This window comes from Oreochromis niloticus, linkage group LG11 (genome assembly GCF_001858045.2).
Source record: "Oreochromis niloticus isolate F11D_XX linkage group LG11, O_niloticus_UMD_NMBU, whole genome shotgun sequence".
In the NCBI taxonomy this organism is placed as follows: Eukaryota; Metazoa; Chordata; class Actinopteri; order Cichliformes; family Cichlidae; genus Oreochromis; species Oreochromis niloticus.
Genome location: NC_031976.2, coordinates 33,472,197 through 33,496,978, shown reverse-complemented (window position 1 = coordinate 33,496,978; position 24,782 = coordinate 33,472,197). Strand labels below are relative to the sequence as shown.

General features: G+C 41.2%; 1 protein-coding gene and 1 long non-coding RNA gene across 3 annotated transcripts in view; one reads left to right on the top strand and one right to left on the bottom strand.

The window, feature by feature from the left end:
* LOC100705137 (ubiquitin-conjugating enzyme E2 E2) overlaps nt 1-24,782 on the top strand; it is a 36,746-nt gene extending 11,964 nt beyond the window's left edge. Inside the window, exons 4-6 of the mRNA XM_003443150.5 lie at nt 18,197-18,329; nt 21,304-21,451; nt 23,955-24,782. Of these exons, the coding sequence (XP_003443198.1) occupies nt 18,197-18,329; nt 21,304-21,451; nt 23,955-24,052 (379 nt within the window). The 3' untranslated portion in view covers nt 24,053-24,782. The remainder of the gene's footprint in view (nt 1-18,196; nt 18,330-21,303; nt 21,452-23,954) is intronic.
* Nucleotides 617-12,560, bottom strand: LOC112848222 (uncharacterized). 2 transcript variants are annotated; one of them, XR_003222232.1, is made up of 3 exons: nt 6,456-12,560; nt 3,775-4,562; nt 617-2,681 (listed from the first exon to the last, which is right to left on the bottom strand). It is a non-coding gene; the product is annotated as an uncharacterized LOC112848222 (long non-coding RNA). The 2 variants fall into 2 exon arrangements; XR_003222231.1 differs by lacking the exon at nt 6,456-12,560 and having other exon boundaries at nt 3,775-5,082.

Here is a 24,782-nt window from a genome sequence, read left to right as displayed (position 1 = left end):
GGTAAACTCCCATAATTTGTTTCGCCATAAAGCCTTATTAGGAGTATTATTATGAGTGTAATGATATGAGTATTATTAGGAGTAACTTAACTTAAATATGTGCACCTATTTTTGTATCTCTGAAAATCACCGCACTACACATAATTACAACTAAGCTGTCAGCGCAACCTGGTAACGCACACTCTGATTCAAGGGGCCTGTGTGTGTGTGAGTGTGATCTCCACACCGGCAAACACATCAGTTATATGCTCGCTACCTTAGCAGCTGTTGTTGATTCACTACATCAGATGTCTTTACTATTAGAGGAAGACTTTAAAATACACTCAAATGAACGATTAAAATGAATGTTTTGGCAAGTTTCCATCAAAAACAGTCGTCCTTCAGTCTCCACAGTTAGAATCTCTCTGTAGAGCCAGCTGTGCAACATAGGCTGTAGGCCTGTCTATAAAGTATAGTAAAAATATATGGGTTACACAGTTTATGTTATGTTAAGCAAACAAAGACAATATAGCAAAGTTTTTCCTGGCTAAGCATGATTGGTCCATTTATAGTTGGGGCAAAAATCTGTGCTTGCTTACTTAAGAAAAGTTTCTTTATGTCCCTCATATTTCTTCCCTTTTTTTTTTTTGTTATAAACAAAATGTTAAAATGAATAAATCCTGATAATTTTCCTTCTGTGAAAGGTGGAATGTCATGGAATGTTAAATTAGACTCATTTTATATTCGGATTAATATTCTTGCTGCAGCTTTGTTTCCCATGATACCAACAAGTATATCTGATAACTATAACAAAACATGTGTTATTCTTAAATATGAGAATTTGCTTCAGCTGCTTTCTTGTTATACAGGTTTTACTCTGTTTTCTGACACATTCAAGACTAGATTAACTGAAAGGTTATCAGTAGGCTAGTAAAAAATAATCCCATCGTGCAGGCCTTGTTATTGTTTGCTGCTTGCTTTGAGCGTCAGCTAGCTGCCTCACATGTCTCTCTTCCTTTTGTTGGGGGTTTGAATTACAGATGTATTACATGGCTGACCTTTGGAGCAAATGGTCTTCTTTGGTCTATGCATGTCCTTTTGTGTTGACATGATTCCAGAACTAAGCTGTCACTGCTTGACGATATCAGGCAAGCTGTTAGAAAAATGTCCCTTTCACACTGCATCACATGCTTGCTGGCTCACAGCCTTAACACGAGTACGCACCTCCATCATCATCAAGACTCTCACAGAAATGAGGCCGTTGTTCTCGAAGGTTCTGACCTCTAATTCTCTTCTCGCTGATGGGCTCGTCTTGGTGTCTGAGGTGGCTGTGCATTGGTTTTGTGCCGTGCCCCTCGGGGGATTATGTGTGAGTGACACAGCCAGTATAATTTTTCATGGCGTTAACATTAAGCACAGCAGGGAGGGCTTATCAATATTCATGAAGGGGCGGAGGGACCAGAGGAAAAGAGACGGGGGTGGGCTCCAGGAATACCTCCCGGGTGTTTGAATTGATAAACGTATTGTGTCTGGAAGCATCAGTGAATTATTATTGGTGGGATTTTAGTGCTATGATGTGCTGTAGATAAACAAACACCTTTTCTTTGCTGATAGACATACAGACAAGGTGTTTCACCAGCATACCTTTTATGAAGTGTTTCTCCACTGTGTCAGCTGCCCAAATACAGAGACAGGCTGGATGACCAAGAAAAAAAGACACAGATAGATAGATATAAAACACACCATCTGTCACTGGGGTCGATCATTCACTCGGTGACAGATTTGTCGTATTTCTGTGCTAATTTTGCATGCCGGTGTTTTTTATGTAAATAAACTTGAGTTATTTGCATCCTACGGTCAAAAAAATGCATAATTCTTTTTGTGGGTTTTCTTTGATGTTCAGTTCACTGTGGAGACCGATGCACGTGCTGAATTTCTCACCTTCATCTGCCATTTACACTGGTGTGATGCGCGTGAAAATAGGTACACTGAAAATAGGCTTGTCTGTGAAATGGGAGACATCTCGTGCTCAAGTGTCAGTGAAAAGTATCGCGATTGAATTTATTTTTTAGAAGAAAAATGTAGACCACAGTTTTCCACAGTTCTATCTTCGGGAGTTTTTCCTTTCTGTCTAACCAGCAGTCTTGAATAAAAGCCTATTTAATGCACAGTGAAGTGAAAAAGATTATTTTTATATGTCACCAAATGTTATCGACTTTATGTCCTCTGGTCATCATGTTTTCTGTGCGAACACAGCTGTAGATTCTCCACTTCTGTTTTGTTTTTTATTCTGTTTCTTTTCCAATAACAGTCACTGACAGCAGTCACAATTTATGTTTTTAATAAAACATTGGCAGTTAAAAAACAAACTTCTCTTTCACTTAACCGAATGTCAAAATAAATCGCTTTCTGAAATGTTGGAGTAATCACCTTTCATATGTCAGCTCTGTAATCACACCTCCAAAACACTGGTTAGTGGCAGTCTTGGTAGATGTTTCATCTTTTTATTGTTTTCTGTCCAAGAGAGTAATATCTTCTGTTATCAGTTTCCTGGCAGAAAAGTTCATTCACCGTTAACCATCGAGCACAAGCGTTTTTCATCTCGTACCAGCTCGGGCAGACTCCGGGTCAGTGGTCTTGGAGTACAGCTGGTGATGCCTGCATGGCAGTTTGTAGGCTGTCTACAGGATGAGAACCTTAACCTGCAGGGATGAGAACCACTTAAGAAAGTGCCTCATAATCTGTGTGGTTTGATTATTTATTTAAGGGAGTGTATATGCACCTGCATTTACTTTATGTTGACATAAACTTGAACATCATGTAGTCCAGACTATCTAATCTGCTGCTCACATGCACAAATGAACAAAGTGCTCCCAAAGATTATCAGAAAAATGAAAGATATCTTAAGTGTGCATCCGTTTTCGTGTCCCTACATAAAAGCTCCTGAAAAGAATAGTTTTTCCAGACAAACGAATTTATCCTGACTGTTTCTCCTCACACAAAGTTTTATGTGTAAAGGTAATAAGTTGTCTCCTATAGATTGCAGCTAACATATGCTCTCCCTCTGACACAAGCCACAGTTGAATTTATCCTTAATGTTTTCCACTGCGGCACTTGTTTGACAGTGAACACAGTCCGCCTTGATTCATGTGTGTCATTGAATTCTCAATGTCCTCATTTGTGAGGTAGTTTTCTGGCTAACATTTGTCCGCAGTGTTATTAATGGGTTTGCGGGGAAGTCGAGCATGAAGCATGGCGTGTGGACATTTTGTGGTGGATTGTTGCCATTACAAGCACCACTTTCACACAAGCAGTTTAGGTCATTGAGAATGACTGAATGGTAATCTGAGGCTGGCAAGTAAGCAAACAGAAGGAATCTTTTGGCAAGCGAACAAATACTGTAACTCACAAGTAAACAGTTGCTCTTAGATCCCATTACCCTTCTGACTGGGATCTTAAAACGTAATAGATTTCCCCCTGAAGTCACAAATCACAGCTCCTGCCAAGAATCTTTAAAGTGTCTTAATGACATATTTGTGGTCTCTGGGATGAAATGTTAACACTCTTAACGTTCTGTTGTAAGTGGTGAAATGAATAATAACCAGGGAATAAAATCCCAAACGAATGACCTCTTCTTCTTCACTTTGCTGGTTTGTTTAACGTGCAGCTTAAAAAAAATCCCAATACGTTTTTCTACCTGCAAACCTTGGGGCTAACACGGTGTCGGGGGAATAGACCAGAGAAATATCGGGCTGTGTAGCAGATCTGGCAGCTCAGCTTGTTCTGATCACTGACCTTTTTGGTAATAAGTCCACTCCCTCAGCCACGAGACCAAATGGCTGCCCAGAGTAACTTTGTGGAGGGTGCAGAGAGGCTGAAGAGACGGCTCCAATTACAGCTGAACAGACTTTAGTGGATGGCTGTAAAATGAAGAGTATTAACATTGCACACTTGACTAATTTAGTTCATAAATTGCAAGAGGGTGCAGTTTTGTCTCGGAGGCATATCTGTTTTTTAGGCAGTTTTCTTCCCTGAAGCGGTGTTCTTGCAAGTCCCTGCCCAGGCAACCAGTTTGCATGTCAGCACAAATTCTAGCTCATTTTATTCAAGCAGAGCAAACGTTTATAATTACCCCATGATAGAGTTCCATGCTCATAAAGCAATTATAAAAAGCTTCTGTACACACCAGTTATGATTTAGATCTCGGCATGTTCTTTGATTTTTATTTATTTTTGCCAAATTGTGCACATTTGGTTTGTTGGTCCTCATTTTAGGGAACCGAAGTTTCTCCTTAATAGATCTGTCATCCTTCACTTTAGGTACACAGCATGTTCTTTGTCGGCTAAGTGGTATTTTTATGACTCGTGATGGCTCTATGCTGTCGTTTATGCAAAGCATGTGTGCGTTATGCTAATGATATATGCTCTGCTTTATACATTTTTAGCTTGAGGCAAACATTTGCACTGCACCAGATGCTGGCAGCAAGCAGCAGGAACATGGAGAGGGAAAATGCTTACCACACCGAATTCTGTGTTGTACCTGAGAAGCATTGTGAAGAGATCAGATCCTCTGTTTATTTACAGCTTTGTGAACATGGGAAGAAAAATGCACATTAAGAACAAAATAAACCTTCATGACTAGTAAAACCAAAGATAAGATTTTATGCAAGTCCTGCAATCTGCTGTAAATAGCCTCCGTATACATTTGTACATTAATAAGCAGTTTTTGTGTATGGTTTTTTTTGTTTGTTTGTTTGTTTTTGTTTTTTTTACCAATTCCTATCATTACTAAGTGTTTATTCTATTACTTCTAAAGTATATATCTCCAAGGCTTTTTTGATTTCAAGCAGCCTTGCTTATGATTGGCTGCCGCTCACAAATGGAGGGCTTTATTTCCAGTGGGTGAGGTTTCTCTGCTAGCAACCAGGGCTAGACTTTCAGGAAAAATATTTAAAAAAAATAAATAAACAATTTTTTTGCTCTTGAAAACACAAAGTAAAGTAAAATAAAATAATAAGTTAAAGGTTTGATTTCTATGCAAGTGCTGTTTGTGATATATTCTAAATAGCCTTTTCAGGGCTCGCAAAATCGCTAGCCCGACGTCCCGGGGCTAGCGATTTTTCCAGTCGGGCTACCAAAATCTATCTCAGCCCTGCCCGTCGGGCTATCATAGAAAGTAAAAATATATGTCAATGCTTTTGCATTTTCTTTCGCAAATGTAGCTGAGTAATTATGTCATTGGCATCGATGAGCCTCTGTCAATATGTGACATATTGAAATCGCGTTTGAATTTGCGCTTGTTTTTTTGCTTTCACTTTCACTTTGCGATCGCGCGAACGGTGTGTAGAGAGCTGCGGCACTGATTGGTGAGTGACGATTAATTGCGCACCAATTCCTGATATCGTCTTATCACTCATTAGCTTACTATTCAAACGTGACAAGTGAAATCTCCCACAGCAAGCTTAAACATGTGAGAGGTTGATTGTGCAGAGAATCGCTGACCATTATGTGAGTGCGTGTAAAAGCAGCAGGATTTACGCAGGTATTTTAGTTCTGCTGAGCCAAATAAGATGGGTCAGGGTGAAGAAGGCACAGCCAAATAAAAGCCTACCACAAAGTTATCACAAATCAGACTATGAGGCAAAAAAAAAAGCACAGCTTTTTTGGTTTCATGGACAAAAGAATTTATGTGGCTGGAATATGACGAGCTAAATAACATGATGTTCTGCCAGGTGTGTCCTGAGTTTCATTTCATTTGAGTCGACAAGCGCCTTTGTAACTGGGACCAGTAATTTTAAGAAAGACCCCATCAGAACCCATGAGAAATGCAAGAAATGCATTATTGCCCAGTCTGCAATATCTTTCCCAGAACAAACAGCAATTGCAAAAAAACATACTAAAAATAAACCAAGCACAAGAAGTCCTGAAAAATCTTTCAAAAGCGTACTATGTTGCAAAGAGTGAACCACCATTGGCCAAATTTAGCAGTCTTTGCAAACTTCAAAAAGCAAATGTCCTAGATCTTGGTTCCACTTACCCCTTACCCGTGACTTCAGTGGAAATTTCAGATTCAGGATCTGACACAGACTGATTCATGTTCTTACAGGTTCATAGAAATTTCTGTTCAATTAGAAACAAGTATTTGAGTTGATGACTGTGATTTTTATACAGTTGTTGTGATTTGTATTTTAACAATTTTCTGATTAATTTTTGTTTCCGTTACAATATTATACTTTAATGTATAATATTGTAAAAGAAACAAAACATTAAAAAATTGCTCTTTTTTATTCGGGCTACTTAAAATTATTTTGGGCTACCAAAAACTGAAGAGTGCCTGCCCGAAGGGCTACCAAGGATTTTGAAATTTTGCGAGCCCTGCTTTTACTTCATAATAATTCAAATACAGCTGCATGAACACGACAGACTTTTGAAGTAAAAGGCCTCTCTTAAAGTATACTTCCTCAGTTCAATACTCACAACCGTGTGGATTGATTGAACCCAGCGCGCACACAGTCGTCTCCCTGTGGGAATCAAACTGTATTATTCCCTTCGACTTGGAAACGCATGCATCCACCTACTCAACCATTTCCCTTGTTGCTGTATAAACCTTCCGGTCAGTAATTGCAGTATTCATTGTACAGACTAACAAAAAAAGGCTCGATTAAAAAAACAAACCATGTCATTTGAGACAATAAAGACGAGAGAACAGAGGAAGGAGGTGTCACCCTGGCTGTCGAGCTGCACAGTAATTGGTCTTGGGGCTCTTTCACGGTTGGGGGGAAAGAAGATTGCTTCATTATAGTTCCTCTTCTGATAACCGCCACAGCCGCGCTGATAGAAAAGAAGATCTTAACTGAATGGCGGTGCTGTTAGGGGGGGGAGGGAAAAGTGCCTGTGGGGAATGAACTGGAATGGCGAATAATACAGATAATAGCTTTATTTGTGCTTAGCGGTATTCACAAGCTCCAAAACATACTGATTCACATTCAATTACGAGTTTACCTCCCTGTTTTATTTATCAGCCCCTTGGTGCAGTTTGTGGCTCAGACAGCTATTTACCTGCCACTGTAAACAGCTCTGTGTGTGACAGGCTGCTTCTGGAGCTCTCTGCTTTTGTGCTTTGTTTTCCTCACCCACACACACAGCATCACGTTTGATTATGTTTGCATGTTTCTGTCGGTGACCTTTTAGATTATGTGCTAGCAATATCAGATCCAACAGCATCTTTTCAGTGTCATATTCCCTCACCCTTTTTACGCTTTAAAGGTGGCGGTGTAGTTTCTCGTTTCGGTGAGAGTGCCAGCTGTGGTCTACATGAAGTCATCGGCTTCCTGTAGAGACCAGTTTTTACAGTGGTTGGAGGGAAATAAAATCCATAGAAACCTTTAATACCATTCCTGCAGCTCACAGCTGTACGTCTATATGTTCTGTATATAAACAGTCATATTTTCAGAAAAACATTTCCAGATTTGTTGAAGATATTAGTGACTGGGGAGCTAAATTCATCCATGTGTTTTCAATATAAAAATCAGCTGCAAACGCTGGGAAAAAATTCTCAGAAATATGTTGAAACATCCTTTCGTGAGGGGAAAAAAGCTGAAGACCAGCACTGAGGCCAGAAATTTCACAGATTACTCAACTTTTCACATGGTTGGTTAAAGGTGACCTATTATTATATCTATTTCCAACTCCAGATTTTTATTGTTGTAGTTTTGCATAGTTCAGTCAAAAATCATCCCAGATTGTCACATGGTGTTGTCAAATGATGTTTACATTAAGAGTAGTGTTAGTGTATAGCAACAAACGTGGACAGTACAAAGTAAGATGGCTTCCCGTTGCCAGACGCCTTCTTGGATGCATCTTGTGTTGGGATTCTCCTCCTTCTGACGCTCAGTTTACTTCAGCTGCGCTCTGTTTTATCAAAATACCAGTATTCGTGTGGGGCTTGGCCCTAAACATGCAGGTGAGGACTCGGTAAAAAGAATAGAGTTAAAGCTTTGAGCCACCCACCCGCAGCAGTTATGCACTTGCTTAGATAACATCTCCCCTTCTCATTCCACATAATATAGACTCCTAGTGGCAACTGTCACCATCACAGCAGGCAGAAAATAAGTTTTCTGTTGTTGTTGTTAAATTTTGTGCCACAAGAATACCAACGGTGGGTTTTTAACAGAAGAGGCGTTTGCACCGGCACATACCATTTGTAAATCTGGCCCTGTGTCTCAGCGGCTTGGGAACGCCTCGTTGTTCTCCGGAAGAGCTGGAGGAGGAGTCTCAGCTTGCTACCCCCACAACCCAGATAAGTGGCAGATGATCGATGTTTAGCATGAACAGTATATATGACAGGATCAAATTAAAGAGGAACTATTATGATTTTTAATCTGATGGCTATTCACATGCAGATTTATTTGATTATATTCTGTTGACTGCAGCCTATGCACTGGACAGTCTGGCTTTAACATGGTGAGACCAGTAAAGAAGCCGTCTTTGAAGCCTTAGCGCTATATTTGTTGGATGTGTTTCAGTGATGGTGAAGAGGGAATTTGTGTATTGTTTGTCTTAAAGTCAGTTTCAGAAAGTCTCCATCACCACCACGCAGTCCTTTTAAGCACACATGGCGGATGTTCCTGCTGTTTCCCTGCAGCTGCGCTTTTCACTCGTGCATTCTTTAATAGTGGTTGCTTGCAGTGTTTTCTTTGATGTAGAAAAACTTAAGTTTATTCTGGTCTGACATTTCAGTTTGTTCCAGAGCATCCTCGAGTGGCATCTGATGTTTATCAATTCCCTCTTAAAGAGTCTAAGAGAAGCTTTTTCCTGTAAACATGATCAGAGCAGATAATTTTACATCGGCTTATAAATTCAGAAGCATGTCTCATGACCAACAGTCTTTCATCAACTTAACCTGATCCCTGTTGGCTCTAGGTGACAATAACCATGAGATGGGTCAGCGATGTTGCAAAGATTAGTCCTGCTCTCATGCTTTAAGATAAAGGTTATCTTTTGCCATTGGCACCTATCTGTGGATTACTCTGTCTATGAGGTGTGGCAGTGTGGGTGATTAAATGTGCGAAGGACTCACTGGGCGCGCAGGCCAAGCCATACCAAGGGAAGGAAAGGTCATTTAATATATATGGAAATGTTACGGCTGGCTGTGATTATGTGGCACAGCTTGGATAGTTTTTAGGAACTGAGAGTGAAAGGTAAAAATGACGAAGCAGGCCTGTTGTACAGTGTCCTCTTTATACACCACAAAGAAACTAAAACCTCAAGACGGTTTGCAGAGGAAAAGGAAACTGTCCATTTTTATTTCCTCCCAGCTTTCAGTTCACTTGAGGATTTTCGTTGAGGCAAAATACTGAAGGGCGGTGTGAGGGGTCATTAAATTGAATCACAGGCAACGCAGTCATGAATTCATTGCAGGTTTCATACACTCAGAAGTTGTAAGCTCTTCTAAAGATCACCCAGCTGAGGCGAATGTGAGAACACTGAGTTTTCTTACAAGGTCCATGGAAACCTCATTGATTGTTTCCATTATTGTGAGTGCATCTGAAGCAGACTATTTCCTGCTGTGCTACATCTGAAAACGGACAACTGTGGAAAATATCCCGACCTGAGAAAATGACCAGAGGTTTGTGTGTGGGAAAACGGCTTTGGTGTTGTGCTCATTGTTGAGGTTTTTGATGAGACTTGAGGTCAGTGTGAGATTTGATTACTCGCTCCTTCTCACAGACACCGCCAGCATAAAAACATGACTGAATCGTGTCGACTACACAGCCTGCTGCTGCTGCTAATGTTAGCCATGCTCAACAAATCATCCTGTATGCCTTTTAAAGGAGATTTATGTGAAGGTTAAATATATTTCCCATTTAAACAAACAAATATATAAAAATGGAGCAAAGAGAAGCAAAAATGATAGCGTGAAGAGGGTTGTTTATTAAGGGGTTAGGGCCAGGGTAGGCTGTGTTTTTGATCATGAGGTCCATGTCACGAGGACATGGGCCTTGGCCAGATGGTGAATTCACAGAAAAGATGCTGAGGCGGTAGCAGGCTTATGCCTCAGAATAACTGTGGGGTAGTGGTGTCCGTCATATGTCACCAAAAGAGGTGAAAGTCTTAATTAGGACAAAGACAGAAACCTTCTTTGTATATGAATCTCACTGAATAAGGGCTCTGTTTTACTCATTTTGTCTGGAGCTGAACTAAGCAGTGAGTGAGTTTAGGTTTTAGGGAGGGGCTAAGATGCACCTCTGTAAAGGAAAGGAGTGCGTTTGTTTTGTAACCAAAGCAAAACAAGAGAGCTGTGTTCCAAAAGTGGAAGCGGCCTATATAACACCTCATTTTCATTTCACGTCACTGGAAGCCAGAAATTTCATGTAAAATAAAATGTTTTTAATAACACAACACTCATGTATGTATATTTAACCACATCCATTAGATTTTGGTGCTGTGTTTTTTGTCTTTTTTTTTCTCTCTGTTCTGTTTTAATCAACTACTAAATTAGTCATCAGGAAAGTCCCTCATTCATCCCTAAAATAAATGTCCGGAGAAAGAATGAACCAAAAAGCAGAAGCGGGATGAATCTGTGGTGAAACGTCATTTTGGGGCTCTGCTGTGTAGGAAGCAGCACAGCTGTCAAAGTGGGTTCCTCCGTGATCATAATCTCCGAGGACAAGGCAGTGGCAAGTTTCTCACGGACACCCGCACACTAATGCATCCCAGACCCCTCAAACAAATGACCCAAATACTACATCGAGGCGTTTGGCTGACAGTGCACTGCAGATGTAGCGTGTTATTGACACACAGATTATTGTTATTTCAGCCTGTAACAAAGCCTTTAAACAGCACTGTTAAGGTGGTGAACGTCATGTAAGTATGCAGAGCTGCTTCTGTCTGCCTGAAGAGAAGATTGTTTTCCCACAGAGGCAGAGAAGGAGAGAAGTGACGGGGAATATTTATGACTGTCACTCTCTATTTCAGGGCTGGGTGTAAGATTATTGCAGGTTTTTTGTTTGTTTGTTTTTTTGTTTGTTTGTTTTTTTGGCAAAGCACCAGCCAAGCATGATCAGACAGAATCCAAAATCTTCAGTAAATATGTAAAATATTAAATTTTTTCAAAAAAGATTTAATTTACATTTACTTTATAACAAAAGCCTCATAGCAAGAAGCTCCTGGGTTTGAATCCACCATCTGGCTGGGGCATTTCTGTGTGGAGTTTGCATGCTCTCCCCATGCCTGTGTGGGCTCTCTGGGCGCTCCGGCTTCCTCCCACAGTCCAAAGACATGCAGTTAGTGGGGTTAGGTTAACTGGTGATTCTAAATTGCCCGCATGTGTGACTGTGAATGCCAGTGGTTGTCTGTCTCTTTGTTAGTCCTGCGACATGCTGGAAACCTGTCCACGGTAAGCCCCACCTCTCACCCAGTGGCAGCTGGGATAGGCTCCAGCCCCCACCCCTCTCCATTAGGATAAGCAGAACAAAATGCATGGATGAATGCAAGAAGGAAAAAACACCCGACTGTAACAACCGCACGGAAATTTGTTTGTGATCCAACTATTATGGAGTCCCAGGTTTTTAGACTGGTAACACATAATTCAATCAAACATATATCTTAATTTTTTATTTTTTTTTTTATTTTTGAAACAAAAGAATTCTTTGAGCTACCAAAAATAGGAAGAAAAAAATCTTCCTGGTTTTTCTTTTCTTTAATTCTTTTATACATAGAAAGCATGGATGCATGGGGACCATAAAACACATCTTCGAGCATGTGTGTGTATTAAAAAGACTGAGCCCAGGCAGCTTCTGTTTTTCCCAGCAGCAGTGAAGATGACTCTGCGGTAAATTATGGTGAAGCTGGAGCCTCTCTGACACACACACAGCGAGAAGCAAAGCGGAAGCTCTGTGATTGGATGGAGTGAAAGAAAATGGAGTTGCTTTGGAGTCGACAGTGACAGCTCTTGCTGCTGTAATCGCTATCACAATAGAATTTGAAGAAAAAGTGATCTTTTTTTAATGTTCCCATGCACTGAGGGTTTGTTTTCATAGTGACAAAGCTATAGAATAAGTCTGAATAAAAGCTGTCTGGTTTACGTAAACTGCTAGCTTATTTTGCAATAATCTTTAAATTTTTTCCTGTAAATTTTGCTCCAAGCTGGCGGCAGCGACGCCCTCTGTGTTGCGGGGTTTGACTAAAGGGGGGTGTACCCACCTAGATTAATTGCAGAGCTCATTATTATGCAAACACTTTTTTTTTTGCTATTAATTTAAAATGGACTATTAAAATTATTACACAGTCATATTGTGGTGTTGTTGCCACAGTCTGATGTAGTGGGCAGAGGGCGAGCCTTACTCAGTGTGTTGCGCCCTCTCTGTGGTCATTAGGAGTGAAATACTGTTTATACTTCCTACTAATTCTCTGATGAACAAATCCAGGTGATGTATGGCCTGTGTTACTTGTACTTAGTGGCATTTTGATCCTTAGTGGTGTTGCTGCTGTTGTTATGGAGCACTTTTTTAATATGTATAATGTCTCAAAGTCATCGTTGGGATTGTATTTAACTGACAGTTGCTACGTCCAAAGCCAATGTTGAACTCTGATACAGTAAAAATAAAATAGAAATAAAAAAATAGAAAATGGCTTGGTCACTTGAGGTGTTAAAGGTGTATTTGCTGCATTGAAACTCAAATACTGCCTTGGTTATTTGCTAACTACTCTAATGTGTGTAAACAAAAAATGTCAGGCGTTTAACTCATCACCACAAGAGCCTGGTGAAGGAAATCTCTTGCAAACACTTAAAATCGTGTATCTGCAGATGAACTGACCCAGCTCGAACTTTATGACGGCTGCAGCGCTCAAATCTCCCAAAACTAATAGCCTGTGAGAGAGAGACTGTCAGATCCTGAATGAGCTGGCCTTCAACCAGCTGCAACAAAGCACCATGGGAGCGCCGGAGCCGGTGGGGGGAGGAGGTCTCCAAGCAACAGCCAGTGGTGGCATGCACATTCAGCTATTGACTTAGCCTTTATCCACAGCCCTTGTGCGGTTGTCAGCTCCCCTACAGCAATCTCGCTGCTGAGCGCGCACCTCTGCCGTGCCCTATCATCACTATCTTTCCTTCATGTCTGAGTTATTATCGCCACTACAATCTCATCACCCTCAAAAGAAGTGAGCATCTCCTTCTATTGGGGATGCCAGAGAATGAAATAGTCACCTCTTTTATTCACCGCGTGTCACGGAAGCTTTTGAATAGATGCGATAAAAGTGTTACCTTGATATGTGAGTGTGTCTGTGTGTATGTAGCACAGAAATGTAAGCTAAAGAGTCACAGAAGGAAGATATCCTCAAGCAAGAAAAATAAGCTGTCTTTGTGGTTCTTTCACCAGCAGGAAATACAGAGTAATGTTGAGCCAGTGAGTGGCTCAGTTCACTCGTCCACATTTGAAAAGAACTAAATCATTTATTTATCAGTCAGATTTACACTAAAAGGCCTGCGTTTGAGAGCCATACCCACTCACAGATAAAGGTGGGTGTATGCTTGGAATAAGCTAGATGTATAAAGCGTCATCTGACAACATCTGAAGGTTGTTTTGAACAGTTGTTCAGACTAAAGGATGAGGTGAAAACCTGCTGTTAACAGCGAATGAGGCACAAAATGAGTCCACATAAAGGCAGGCGCTGACATAACGACTGCGGTGCCAGTTATGACAACATATCCGGACCAATTTGGACCCAATCTTTTCCAGGGTGGGTCAGCTGGTCTTCATATTCAGCGGACAAACTAAGCGGTGTGTGATGTATAAAGATTGCCGTCTTCTGTGCCAGCTGTTTGGTTTTTTTTTTTGTTTTGTTTTGTTTGTTTGTTTTTGTTTTTTGCCAGCTGTTTTTGTTGCTCCAACATCAGCAGCGATGCAAAGATCTTATTTTTTTGAAGATGTAAATTTTCAATTTTGTTTAAACTAAATTTTATAAATCTTTTGTTTTTAAGTTAATCAAATCATTTGATTACAGATCAAATATATTTTCAAATCCACTTGTATGTAACACATTCAAATAGTTTTCCTTGTTTTCAAAAAAGATCCAGCCTCCCGTCCATTGTAGTATCTTAGCCTTCCACTTAGTCTCAGGCTACATGGAGTATTTCAGACATCCTTCTCCCAGCAGAACTTTCGAGTTTCCCCCCTCTAGATGAGCGTGCATGAGAAACCTCCAAAGGACGCATCCTAACCTGATGGCCAGACCAGCAGTAGCCGTTCAGCTGTTCTCCCTATCTCTACCCTACACTGGAAACTCATTTCAGCTGCTTGTATTTGCAGACTTGCTCTTTTAGATCTCATGGCCACGGGAGGGTTGGAACAGGGATGGTAAAGCCTTTTGGCTCGGCTCTCTCTTCACAACAACAGTTGTGTGCAACGCCCACATTACTGCAGGATTTCCCAAGATACTTGAACTCCCTCGCTTGGGGCAGACTTCTTCCCTCAACCCAGAGAACCATAGCCTTCTGCTCCTCAGGCCTGAAACCCGTCCAGTTCAGCTACTCGCTGGTGGATTTCACTCATGACTCGATTGAATTAATTTCTCACAGTCTGGACACTCTGCTCAGTCATCTGTGATTCTCCCTGTTCTGTACAGGCTGCCATACTGCTGTTTCTTCACTTATCTGCTCTGGCTCAACATGCTATCCCCAACCCCAACTCCTCCCTCTTTATATTTATCTGTTAAAAAAAATCAAGCTAGCATTGGGTCATCATCATAACATGCATATCAAAATGTAAATGACAGCATTTAAGTAGCAGGAGCTGGAAATGCACAGGAGGATTGATGGTACCAAACCAGCCAATCACGACAGTTCTTTGCTGCATTGATTTTGAGAGGTGCTCATCAGGTTTCAGTGTAGGATTTTAACTTCTTATGTCGTTCAAAATGCCAGTGGATTCAATTGACCCACTTGTTCTAGTGTTGACCATGTTTGACATTTCTGACTCTTATGATTGACACGTTTCACTAAACAGATCTGCTGTTCTGAAAGCTCTAGTCCACTAGTCCTCTGCTCTGATTTAACTTCTCTTTAAAATGGATAGTTGGATAAGAGGAGCAGTTCATAATGTGTGTTTTTCCTCACTTTATATTGTTATGACAGGCCCAAACTGCTGGCTATCAGATGTCAACATCTGTCTCTGTGTGCCTGTAAATCCTTCTTCTTTGTGGTCACTGCCTACAGTGGCTTTAGCTGTTGTGCTCTGTCCGAACGTTTGTTTGGAGGCGAAACGAAGCCTGAAATTTTGGGGTTATTTGGTGTCTTTTCAGCATATTTAGACAGCACTGTTTGTGCCTGCCAAAACAAACTAAACCAATGTTGTAACACTCCACGGTTTAGATAGACCCTCTTACCACGCGTGTGCTGTTTAACACCACCTGTGTCCTTTATGCGGCAATCACTCATCCAGCAGTCACTGTGCACAGTTTTAAATATCACACTTTAAAGTTTACAGATACAAATGACTAAAACCACGATTCTTTTCAAAGTCAGATTGTTTTATTATTATATCAAGTGTATTCTGCTGTAATTCCCCAGAGAATAAGTAGTCATAATGAGCTAATTAAAGAAGGCTTAAGAGACGGGCAGTGTGAAAGTAGATTAGTGGAAATTTGTGTGTGTTGACACTGGAAGGAAGAAGGAAATGTCTCAAGTCTGATGTCTGATTTCTATTTACGGAGAGTGATCTATTGTCAGGGGCATGCTTGGAGCCAGATGCTGCTTTTAACAGTTTAACGTTGGAGGCTGTTGCAGAGTCTCTTCCAGGAAATATCTCTCAAGCTCTTGGTTTAAATAAAAGTGCTCTCATAGCCCTGTGTGTCTACGCTTCATATGCACACATTTGTTAGCACATCTGCCAGTCGCTAAGGTTTGGCGTTAAACACCATCCCTGGTAATTACATGAAATAGGAGGGATTGTTCATTGTCCCGGGCTTTGTGATCTGGACATTGTCCCGGTCTCTAAATGGCTCTGTGCCAGAACAGGGTCTTATTGTAGACAATGGTGGTTGGGGGGAAGGAAGCCCTTAATATGGAAATGGTATTAATTACGGCGCCTATACAACAGATGTGACCTTCAATCTCCGCGTGACATAAATACTCCTCTAATGAAGACAAAAACAGCATGAATATTTAATCCTTTTGCACCAGTTGGGCCTTTAAATATCTCATGTAAAAGTCTTTAAGGTTATATTTGTCATTTTTTCAACAAAAAATAGAACAAATAAATCCCACAGTCATGGCTGTCAGTGGTAAAATGAAATGCATATGGTGTCGGGAATAAAAAGTAAACTTGCAGTACTCTATGAAGGTCAGCAGGACTTGGATGTTACATCTGTGGGTAGATTACTTTAGAGCAGGGGTAGGCAGTATTTATTCTCAGAGGCCCAGACTGACACACTTACATGGAAAAAAAATATATAAAGTGAAGGGCACACATTCAACAACAGAATAGAAACGTGACGGAAAAAGTGCTGGAATGTGTAAAAAATCTGGACACAAAGTACACCAGATTGTAGTGGAATTAAATGCTTTCTATATTAGAATATACACCTAAATATAAGATTTACAGATGCAGAAACAAACAAAAACTTTTCTTTTCTGTGTACCTCAGTAAGACATTTTTCACTTGCTCAAAGTTTAAATCAAATGAATGGTAGAAAACGAGCTCGGCTGATATTCATTTATTTATGAGAATATATTTTATGACCCATGAGCTTAATTCGAGTGGGTGGCCCCACTATCAAGAAAATCTCCACGCTCTCATTTTCAAAATTCAGTCTGCTAACCAGTCAGCCCCGGCCCTTCTCTCTCCTCATGTTTCCCTACGGGTGGGCTCATTTCCAGCTCCACTGTCTTCGGCTGCATGTGGTGACGGCACTACTTGTTCTGTTATGGAGACTTGCTGTGAGCTGGTGGTCCGCTCTAACCAGAGCTTACAGCAGGTGGAGAGCTGGCTGAAGTGTCACCGCACTGACCTCACCAAGGCTGCAGAGCAGAACGAGGACTACCGTCACAAACTGCTGTTCAAGATGTGGAGTACAAGTCTGTCCACAGGAAGAGAAACAAAATGAAGAGAGGCGATAACCCACTCTTTTATTGTCAGAGTGTATATATTATGATTTATTAATGTATTTAAGCGTGGGTGCACCTCCTTTCATGCTCACACGCACGCGCTCCCTGCCCAAGCTTCATCTTTTATTGATGATTATAGCGGTTGTTTAGTTTGCTTTTAGGAGAACTAAACAACCATATTTTGGGCCTGTGTGCTCCACAGGGAGCAGGGATGTAACACTCGCTCATGTCCAGAGATCTGCTCCGTTAGTTCTTCCTAAAAAAAAAAAACAAACAAAAACAAACAAAAAAAAACAAAACAATAAAACTAAACTTGCAGAAAAAAATCAATGCATTTCATTTCACAGTTGGATACGATATCCAGTGTTTTTCCCAGCTTTCCCCAAATTGTGTAGTTGTGTAGTCTGAGAGAATATCAATTCTTCCATTTCACACATTTCCTGAAGTATTTTTATCCATTCAGGGAGAGTCTGAAGTTTCTTAGTTATCGCTTTATCTGTCTATTTTTAGAGTCCAGTTGGCACATTTTCCAAAAAAGTGTCATCAAAATGAATCTGTGGGCTGATTATTGAGCTCATCTCTGTTACCACATGAACCAGTGAGAGGAAACCACAGGACAAAACCAAACTCTCTCTAACACTGGCCATTACTGTTTTTTTATTTTTGGGGCATTAAAGCCTTTTTGCAGATGAATTATTTCCATGTACACGTGCGTTGCTGGTGTTCTCCTGTTAGCTTTTTGTGTGTCTTTAGTTTATTGAGCTCTCATGCTCATGCAGTATCATTAGTGTGTGTCAGTTTTTCAGAAATGCTTCACTTCCTCGACCCCCAGTGGCAAGAAATCCAATCTTCTGATCAAAATTTTGAAAGATGGTGTAAATCCTACAAAAATAGCCTTGAACTAAAAAACCCTCAACCCTCCACGGCTTCAGCATTCCCCAAATCTCCATCATTAACTTGTCAGAAGCAGGCATTTTACCGCCTCAGCTGCCCCCCGCCCCCCCGCACCGCCCCAAATCTCTATCAGCCCGCTGGCAGTCTGAACACCAGGATGTCGATTTCAATGCTCCGTGCTGATTAACATATTAACCAATCTTTTGTTTCAATTTTCCAGTGCCGGCCCCAAAGGAGACAACATCTACGAGTGGAGGTCGACCATCCTGGGGCCACCGGGCTCAGTGTACGAGGGAGGGGTCTTCTTCCTGGACATCGCCTTCACACCAGACTACCCCTTCAAACCCCCCAAGGTCAGCAGTCAGAAGACGCAATTGTTTGGTCGTTTGGATTTTTTAGCAGCGGGCCAAATATTAACTACACACTGCACAGGATCTGGAAGGACTGTAGGGATGTGGAGGATATATCTGGCTCATTTCTTAATCTGGAAACCAATGATTAGCCTGCAGCGGTGCACAAACCATGACCACATATTTCCTTTCATAATAAAAGCAGATTCATGTGAAATTTTCGCAGCAGTAAGGTAAATGCCTACATCTGAACCTGCAATTCCCAAATTTAGACAGCCACGTCCCATTTTGAAATCTGAAAAGTATGTTTCCTTTGTTTTGTTTTCGCTGGTTGATTCTCCAGTAAGAGCTTAACTTCTGCTCCATTTGACTTCTTTTGGTGTTCAACATCAAACGTAGCTCAGAAAATGAATAACATATCTCATGGTAGCATTTTCCCATCTCTTAACTACAAAACAGAAACATTTATTTGCATTTAGTCAAGCAAAAAATGCATTTTAGATCCAGTCCTACAAGAAACTCACAACAGCCTGCTGTGGAGGCGTGAATACGATTCATATTATTATGATGCATCATCTTAAACAAACAAGCTCATTAGTAGTTCAGTTTGGCTTGTATATTATTAGGAACCTGAAGGTGCTCTCTTGGATAGCCAAGTATGAAAAATGAATCGGTGGATGGATGCAGTGTGACTTTGTCTGGCGGAGACAAAATTAAATATCATCCAGTGGAAATTATGACAGTGAAAATCAATCCGTCCAGAATCAGTTGTGCAGTTTTTCATCGCAGCTGCTTCCCACCTCGGTTTGCACTTTCCTGCTCTGTTGTTTGCGGAATAAGTGCTGCAGTTGAGCTGAAAATTTGACCCGTCCTGTTTTCACTGTGTGAAGGACTCCCATTCTTGTTTTATGTGGCGTCGTCTGCAGAGTACTTTTAGTGATGTCGAGTGGACGCCGTTTACTGAACATGGAGACTGTTGGGGACAATCTTCTTTAGTCTGCAGTGCTCCCGATTGCACTTTCACTTGGCCTTCATTTTCTCCCCCCCTCTCCACTCTCCATGTTAGTTATGTGCACCCCTCCCCGTGCTCGCTCACCCTCTCCTCTCCCCCTTCCTCGCTCTTTGTGCCATGTAACCACCAACTCTGTGTTTGACAGCAGACTCAAACAAATCCACAGGCTCCAGCCCAGCTTTCTGTAGCCAGAGGGAGCTCGAGTATTTCTGCCCCCTTCAATACCACCAACCCCTCCAACACACTGTGCTCTGCAGCCAACCCCCCCCCCCCTACACACACACACACACACACACACACACACACACACACACACACACACACACACACACACACTTCTTCATCCTTTAGCCACCATACACTCCTCACTGTAGAAACACTTTCACATCTGAGGCTTGTGAATTTTAGCTCTACAGGCTGACCCGCTTTACAAAAAAATAAGAGTAAGCCTGACAAGTTCACCAGGTGGATGTGTTTGTGTTTCTGAGCCAGGAAAGGGGAGCGCTGTGTCCGCAGAGGCGGTGGGGGTGGGAGGGGTTGGTTATTTATAACGTCCTGCCTTGTGTGTGATTTTCAGCGCTGGCCCCAAAGGAGGGGAGGGGGGAGGGGGGGTGCCAACGCTCATTAGAGGTTTCCTCTGGAGGGTCAGGGTCAGGAGGGCCAGATGTTCATGATTGGAGAAGCAGAGGTGTCAAGTGTCAGGACCATAGAGATGTCAAGCTCGAATCTGAGCGAGACGGCAGACATAAACAGCTCTGTGTTTGGAGGCTATTAGATGAGAGGGCGTGTTATGCAGTCTGTGTGGTTGCAGGAGCCTGTTTGCTGAGACAGGTAAACTGATCAACTCTCTATGTGCTCTGTTGTTTTTACACCATGCTGCCCTCTGTTGGCCAGCCAGTTTCATCAAAAATATAAAAATGTGAGAAATTCCAGAGGATAAAACCCAAAATAAAGATGTTCACAACAATAAAAAAAACTGCTGTTTTAGATGAACTGTGTATTTATGGCTCAGTATTGATCCAGAAACTGTGACAAATGGTGCAGAATGGCCTCAGTGGAGCGATCAGGCAGACCCATTATACTAGGCCTGATACTGATACATCAGTGTTAATGTGAGTAACGGAGAAAAGCTTTTAAGCTGCCCTCCTCTGTCTCACCTGTTTATATCACTGAAAGTATCAGACTACATGGTAAAATATTCTTCTTTAAGATAATCTTTTATTTTATCCTACTTACAGCTAACATGCTGGTTTTACAATCATTTGTTGCCCTTTTAACTCATCTTCTGCAGGGTGGTGGCTTTCAGTGTTGGTTGAGTGTTAGTTTTTATTGAATTAAAACAGACTTCCACTTATCCAGATCCAGGTGCCGGGCAGGTTAACAGTCTAGACAGAGATGCCTTCCCTATTCCACTGCTTTTAGTTTCTCTGGAGGAGAGACAGAGGTGTTCCCAGGGAAACCAAGGTCCTGGTTCTGCCCCGGGGTCTCCTCCCAGTTGGTGTTGCACAAAGCATCTCACCAAGCTGGCATCCAGGAAGCATCCTGATCAGAAGCTGGAACCATTTTAATTGGATCCTTTTGGAGGAGTAGCGGTTCTACTCAGTCTCTCTTGCATGACCGAGCTCCTCGTCCTGTCTCTAAGGGGGAGCTCCTTCAAAGGTAGCTCATTTCCACCCCTTGTACCCGGAGTCTTATTCCTTTCTCCCCAGAGCTCATGGTGATATTTGAGGGTGGTTACATATAGCAGCCAGTAAATCAACAGCTTTGCCTTGACAATCAGCTCTGGATTCACCTGGTACAATGTCCACAAAGCAAAGTGAAAAAAAGGATCTCATGTTTTGTTTAATGCAGAGATCACCAAATACAAACGTAAGCATCACTGATGGGAAAATGTCAAAAATATTTCTCATATTTTATTTTTTAAAGCCCATCATCTCAAAAGTGCACTTGTCTTTGTGTCTGCAGGTAACTTTCCGTACCAGGATCTATCACTGCAACATCAACAGTCAGGGGGTGATCTGCCTGGACATCCTGAAGGACAACTGGAGCCCCGCCCTCACCATCTCCAAGGTGTTGCTGTCCATCTGCTCCCTGCTCACAGACTGTAACCCAGGTATCTGTTTAATGCTGTTTGTTATAGCCGAAGACTTTTCAATGTAGGTAAAGTAAGTAACTGTTCTGTCTTCATTTCCTTCTTTCTCTGCTTTGAAGGCAGTGTTTGTTTTTACTTAACTCTGATGTGAAATGTGGTCTTACGTTTCCAGAATGCTAACTATTCCAGTGTATTAAAGAAACCACAGCCAATTCAAGCCCTCATTGTTTCCCCAAGGCAATCAGATGCTGACAGATATTTGGCACAGTTAGAAGCTTAAAGTTGTAAATACCAAAACCACATTTTGCAGCAAGAAAGAACAACTGACCCACAGTGTTATAGGAAAAAACACAATGTCATGTTAAAAAAAAACAACAACACTGGGCTGTTATTAGCTTTGTGGCTTCAGAGCAAGATGTTATGTTTGCACAGTGTCTGCCACCATTAAGCAGCTACACTTTGAAGAGGTGAGACAGGAAGTAGCAGGAACTCAGGACTTTTATGTAGAAAAATGTAAGGTTATCAAATGTTAACGTTATTTACACTTATTTATAAGCTTAAAGCTTTGAAATGGAGTCATTGTTGGGTGTATGTAACCCAATTAAAGAGTCTTCCTCAGAGCTATACTGCAAAAACAACTTGCCTGAGGTTTGGCCAGCTGCTGGTCCAGTGACTGCATTTCCAGCAGCAGCTTGAGTTCACAGGCTAAAGTGAACCTGAACAACAGAGATTTTAGTTTGCTGTCAGCACACTCAGAAAAATAATTATTGGCCCTCTTCAACATGAAGCAGTAGTTTTAAATAAAATCAAATTAAATTTTTTTTTTAAATTAAAGCTTTTTATTATTCATTAAGGAAAATATGCTTGGTGTAAACTGAATGTATATGAGTCTAGTCAATTTTGTTTGACCCAATTCCATTAACGTTAACATTTTACTTGTGTAACAAAATTACAAGGGAAGTCTAAATGTAATCAAAGTACCGAAAGTCAGAATTTTAGACATCAGTATTTTTTCATGTGTATCCTGTTTTCAAATTACAGGAAGTGTTTACGGTTACCAAAATAAGAGACTGTTTTTACTCCTAGTTTATACTTGCCTTTGTTGCCCTGGTGAATGGCAGCACGAGCCAAAGTGCAGGTGCACGCCTTGCTTTGTACGGGCAGGTTGGTCTTTACTGCAGTTTCACTGCTATCGTACAGAAGCTCAGAGAGTCTCTGCTTCAGCATCTTCAAAAGATGAATCATTCTGGGAACAACTTTAAATTCTGTGTGACTGCTTTCTTGACCAGTGTTGGGCTGTGTTCTGTTCTTTTTGTTCTGCATGGTGACACCTACAGAGCACCAGGATAAATGGTTTATAGTGCTGTGGTGATGTTACGCACAGTAGCAGAGCGTAACAATGACGGCAATGATTGTAAGCACAGCAGGAAGACGTTTGCGGCTAAAAATAGACATGTGCAAAGTGTAAAACAGGAAACCTGTTCATGAACTTGTTCATGAATTGGAGTTATTAAGGTCCAGCCCAGGCAGCCTTAAGTCTTCTCAACAAACAGATTTATAACAGCAGCAGTGAAGCAATCAAAACTTTGCAGGCAAAAAGCCACTGAAGATCTTATCAGTCCATCTTATCAAGAAGCTTAGAAGCTGAAGGAAAAACACCTTTTCAGCAGCTCTCATCCACAGCTAGTGTCTTTTAAAAAGCATCCGAGTTAAGGTTCTGAGGTCTAAACCATCATCAGTGAGGACCCTGACTGTGAGCTATCAGATAATGTCGCTTTTGTTCTCCAAAGCCAAAGACACACGTCAAAACCTATTTACATTTTTAACCAAAAAGTACTTTTTGCTTTTCTCCAAAACATAGGATTAGGATTAAGAACTCACAGGATTAAAAAGAAATAAAGTCTGTCGGTGTGTACAGATAAACAGCTTGTTTAGTTTGCTTCAATCTTTAAATTTGGCAGATTCCTTGTAAACGTTGCTGCTGTCTGACAGCAGCCCTCAAGCATGCAGGGATGTGTCTAAACCGGAGAGCGGAGCGTACTCAGCGATATTTATTCCAGCTCTTGAGATGTTTTTGGTTTTGTAGGCCAGTTAGGGGAAAACAGTTACTTTGGAAACCATTTCTTTAGGACAGTTTATTTCTTTATTCATTAGGACTCCCAGTGGCCATAACACAAAGCACAGCTAGTCAGCATTAAAAACATCCAACAACTTTAGCCCGGCACTAAAATTAATGAAAGCAGGCAAAGTTCAGTGATGAAGAAATGTTAATCACAGTCACATCAGAATAAAGATCTACAGGTTTTCCTTCAGCGACTGCTTGAATGAGCCTCTGTTTGATATTGTTTGGCAACCAGAGCGCTCAACCGTAATGATCTACATTCTTCTGTTATGCTGCGTTTCCATTGCTTATTTTATTTGACGTGCTGTTTGTTTTACATCTGGACTTTTGAGTCTGTAATAAAGATTTATTGATCTCTCTCTCCTCTCCTCTCCTCTCCCTCTCTCTCTCTCTGTGTTTCAGCTGACCCTCTGGTGGGAAGCATCGCCACACAGTACCTGACCAACAGAACAGAGCATGACAGAATAGCCAAACAATGGACGAAGAGATACGCCACATAGACTCCCTGCCGTGACCCGCCCCCTCCTTCACCTCCCTCACCCCTCACTGAACCTCTCTCTACCTCTCTCACCCCTTAGTCTGTCAAAGCACACTCACTAAGTGCAGCGGTAAATCTGCCCTCCTGTCGCCCTTCCTCTTCCATCTTCCTCCTCTTTCTCCTCTTCTTCTTCTTCCCCCTTTTATCTACCTTTTCTGTGTAAAAACAAAAAACAAACAAGACAAAAAAAAAATGTCCTTTGTTCCTTGTTGACTTGAAAGCTTCTTTTTTATACAAAGAGTAGATTGGGATTTTTATTTTCCAATATCTGAATGTTGGAAGTATTGTATTGGAGAAAAAAAAAACACAGAATATTATAATTATCATAAGCATTGTCCTTCAGCTATACATTATGTATTCTCATTTTCTTAGTGGCACCTGGAACAAACATGCAGAGTATGCTTTTACTTTGTTTTCCTCGTTTTTATTTTTTTGGTTGTCAGTATGATATCTGCATGAAACAGGAAAGTGGCTCCTTCATGCTTTTTAACTTTCTCTGATTTTGTTTGTACTGTATGTATTTTTTCAAAGGCTTTTGAGGCAGACCACAAAAGTATAGGTCTGCCTGTGAAAGAGGCAGGACTTGTATATTTACTGGCTACCCGCCACCTCTGCAATTGCAGAGTGGTTTGTTGTGCACTTGTATTACTGAAGCACCCAATAAAACACACTGTGGTTGGCTTGTGAGAAAA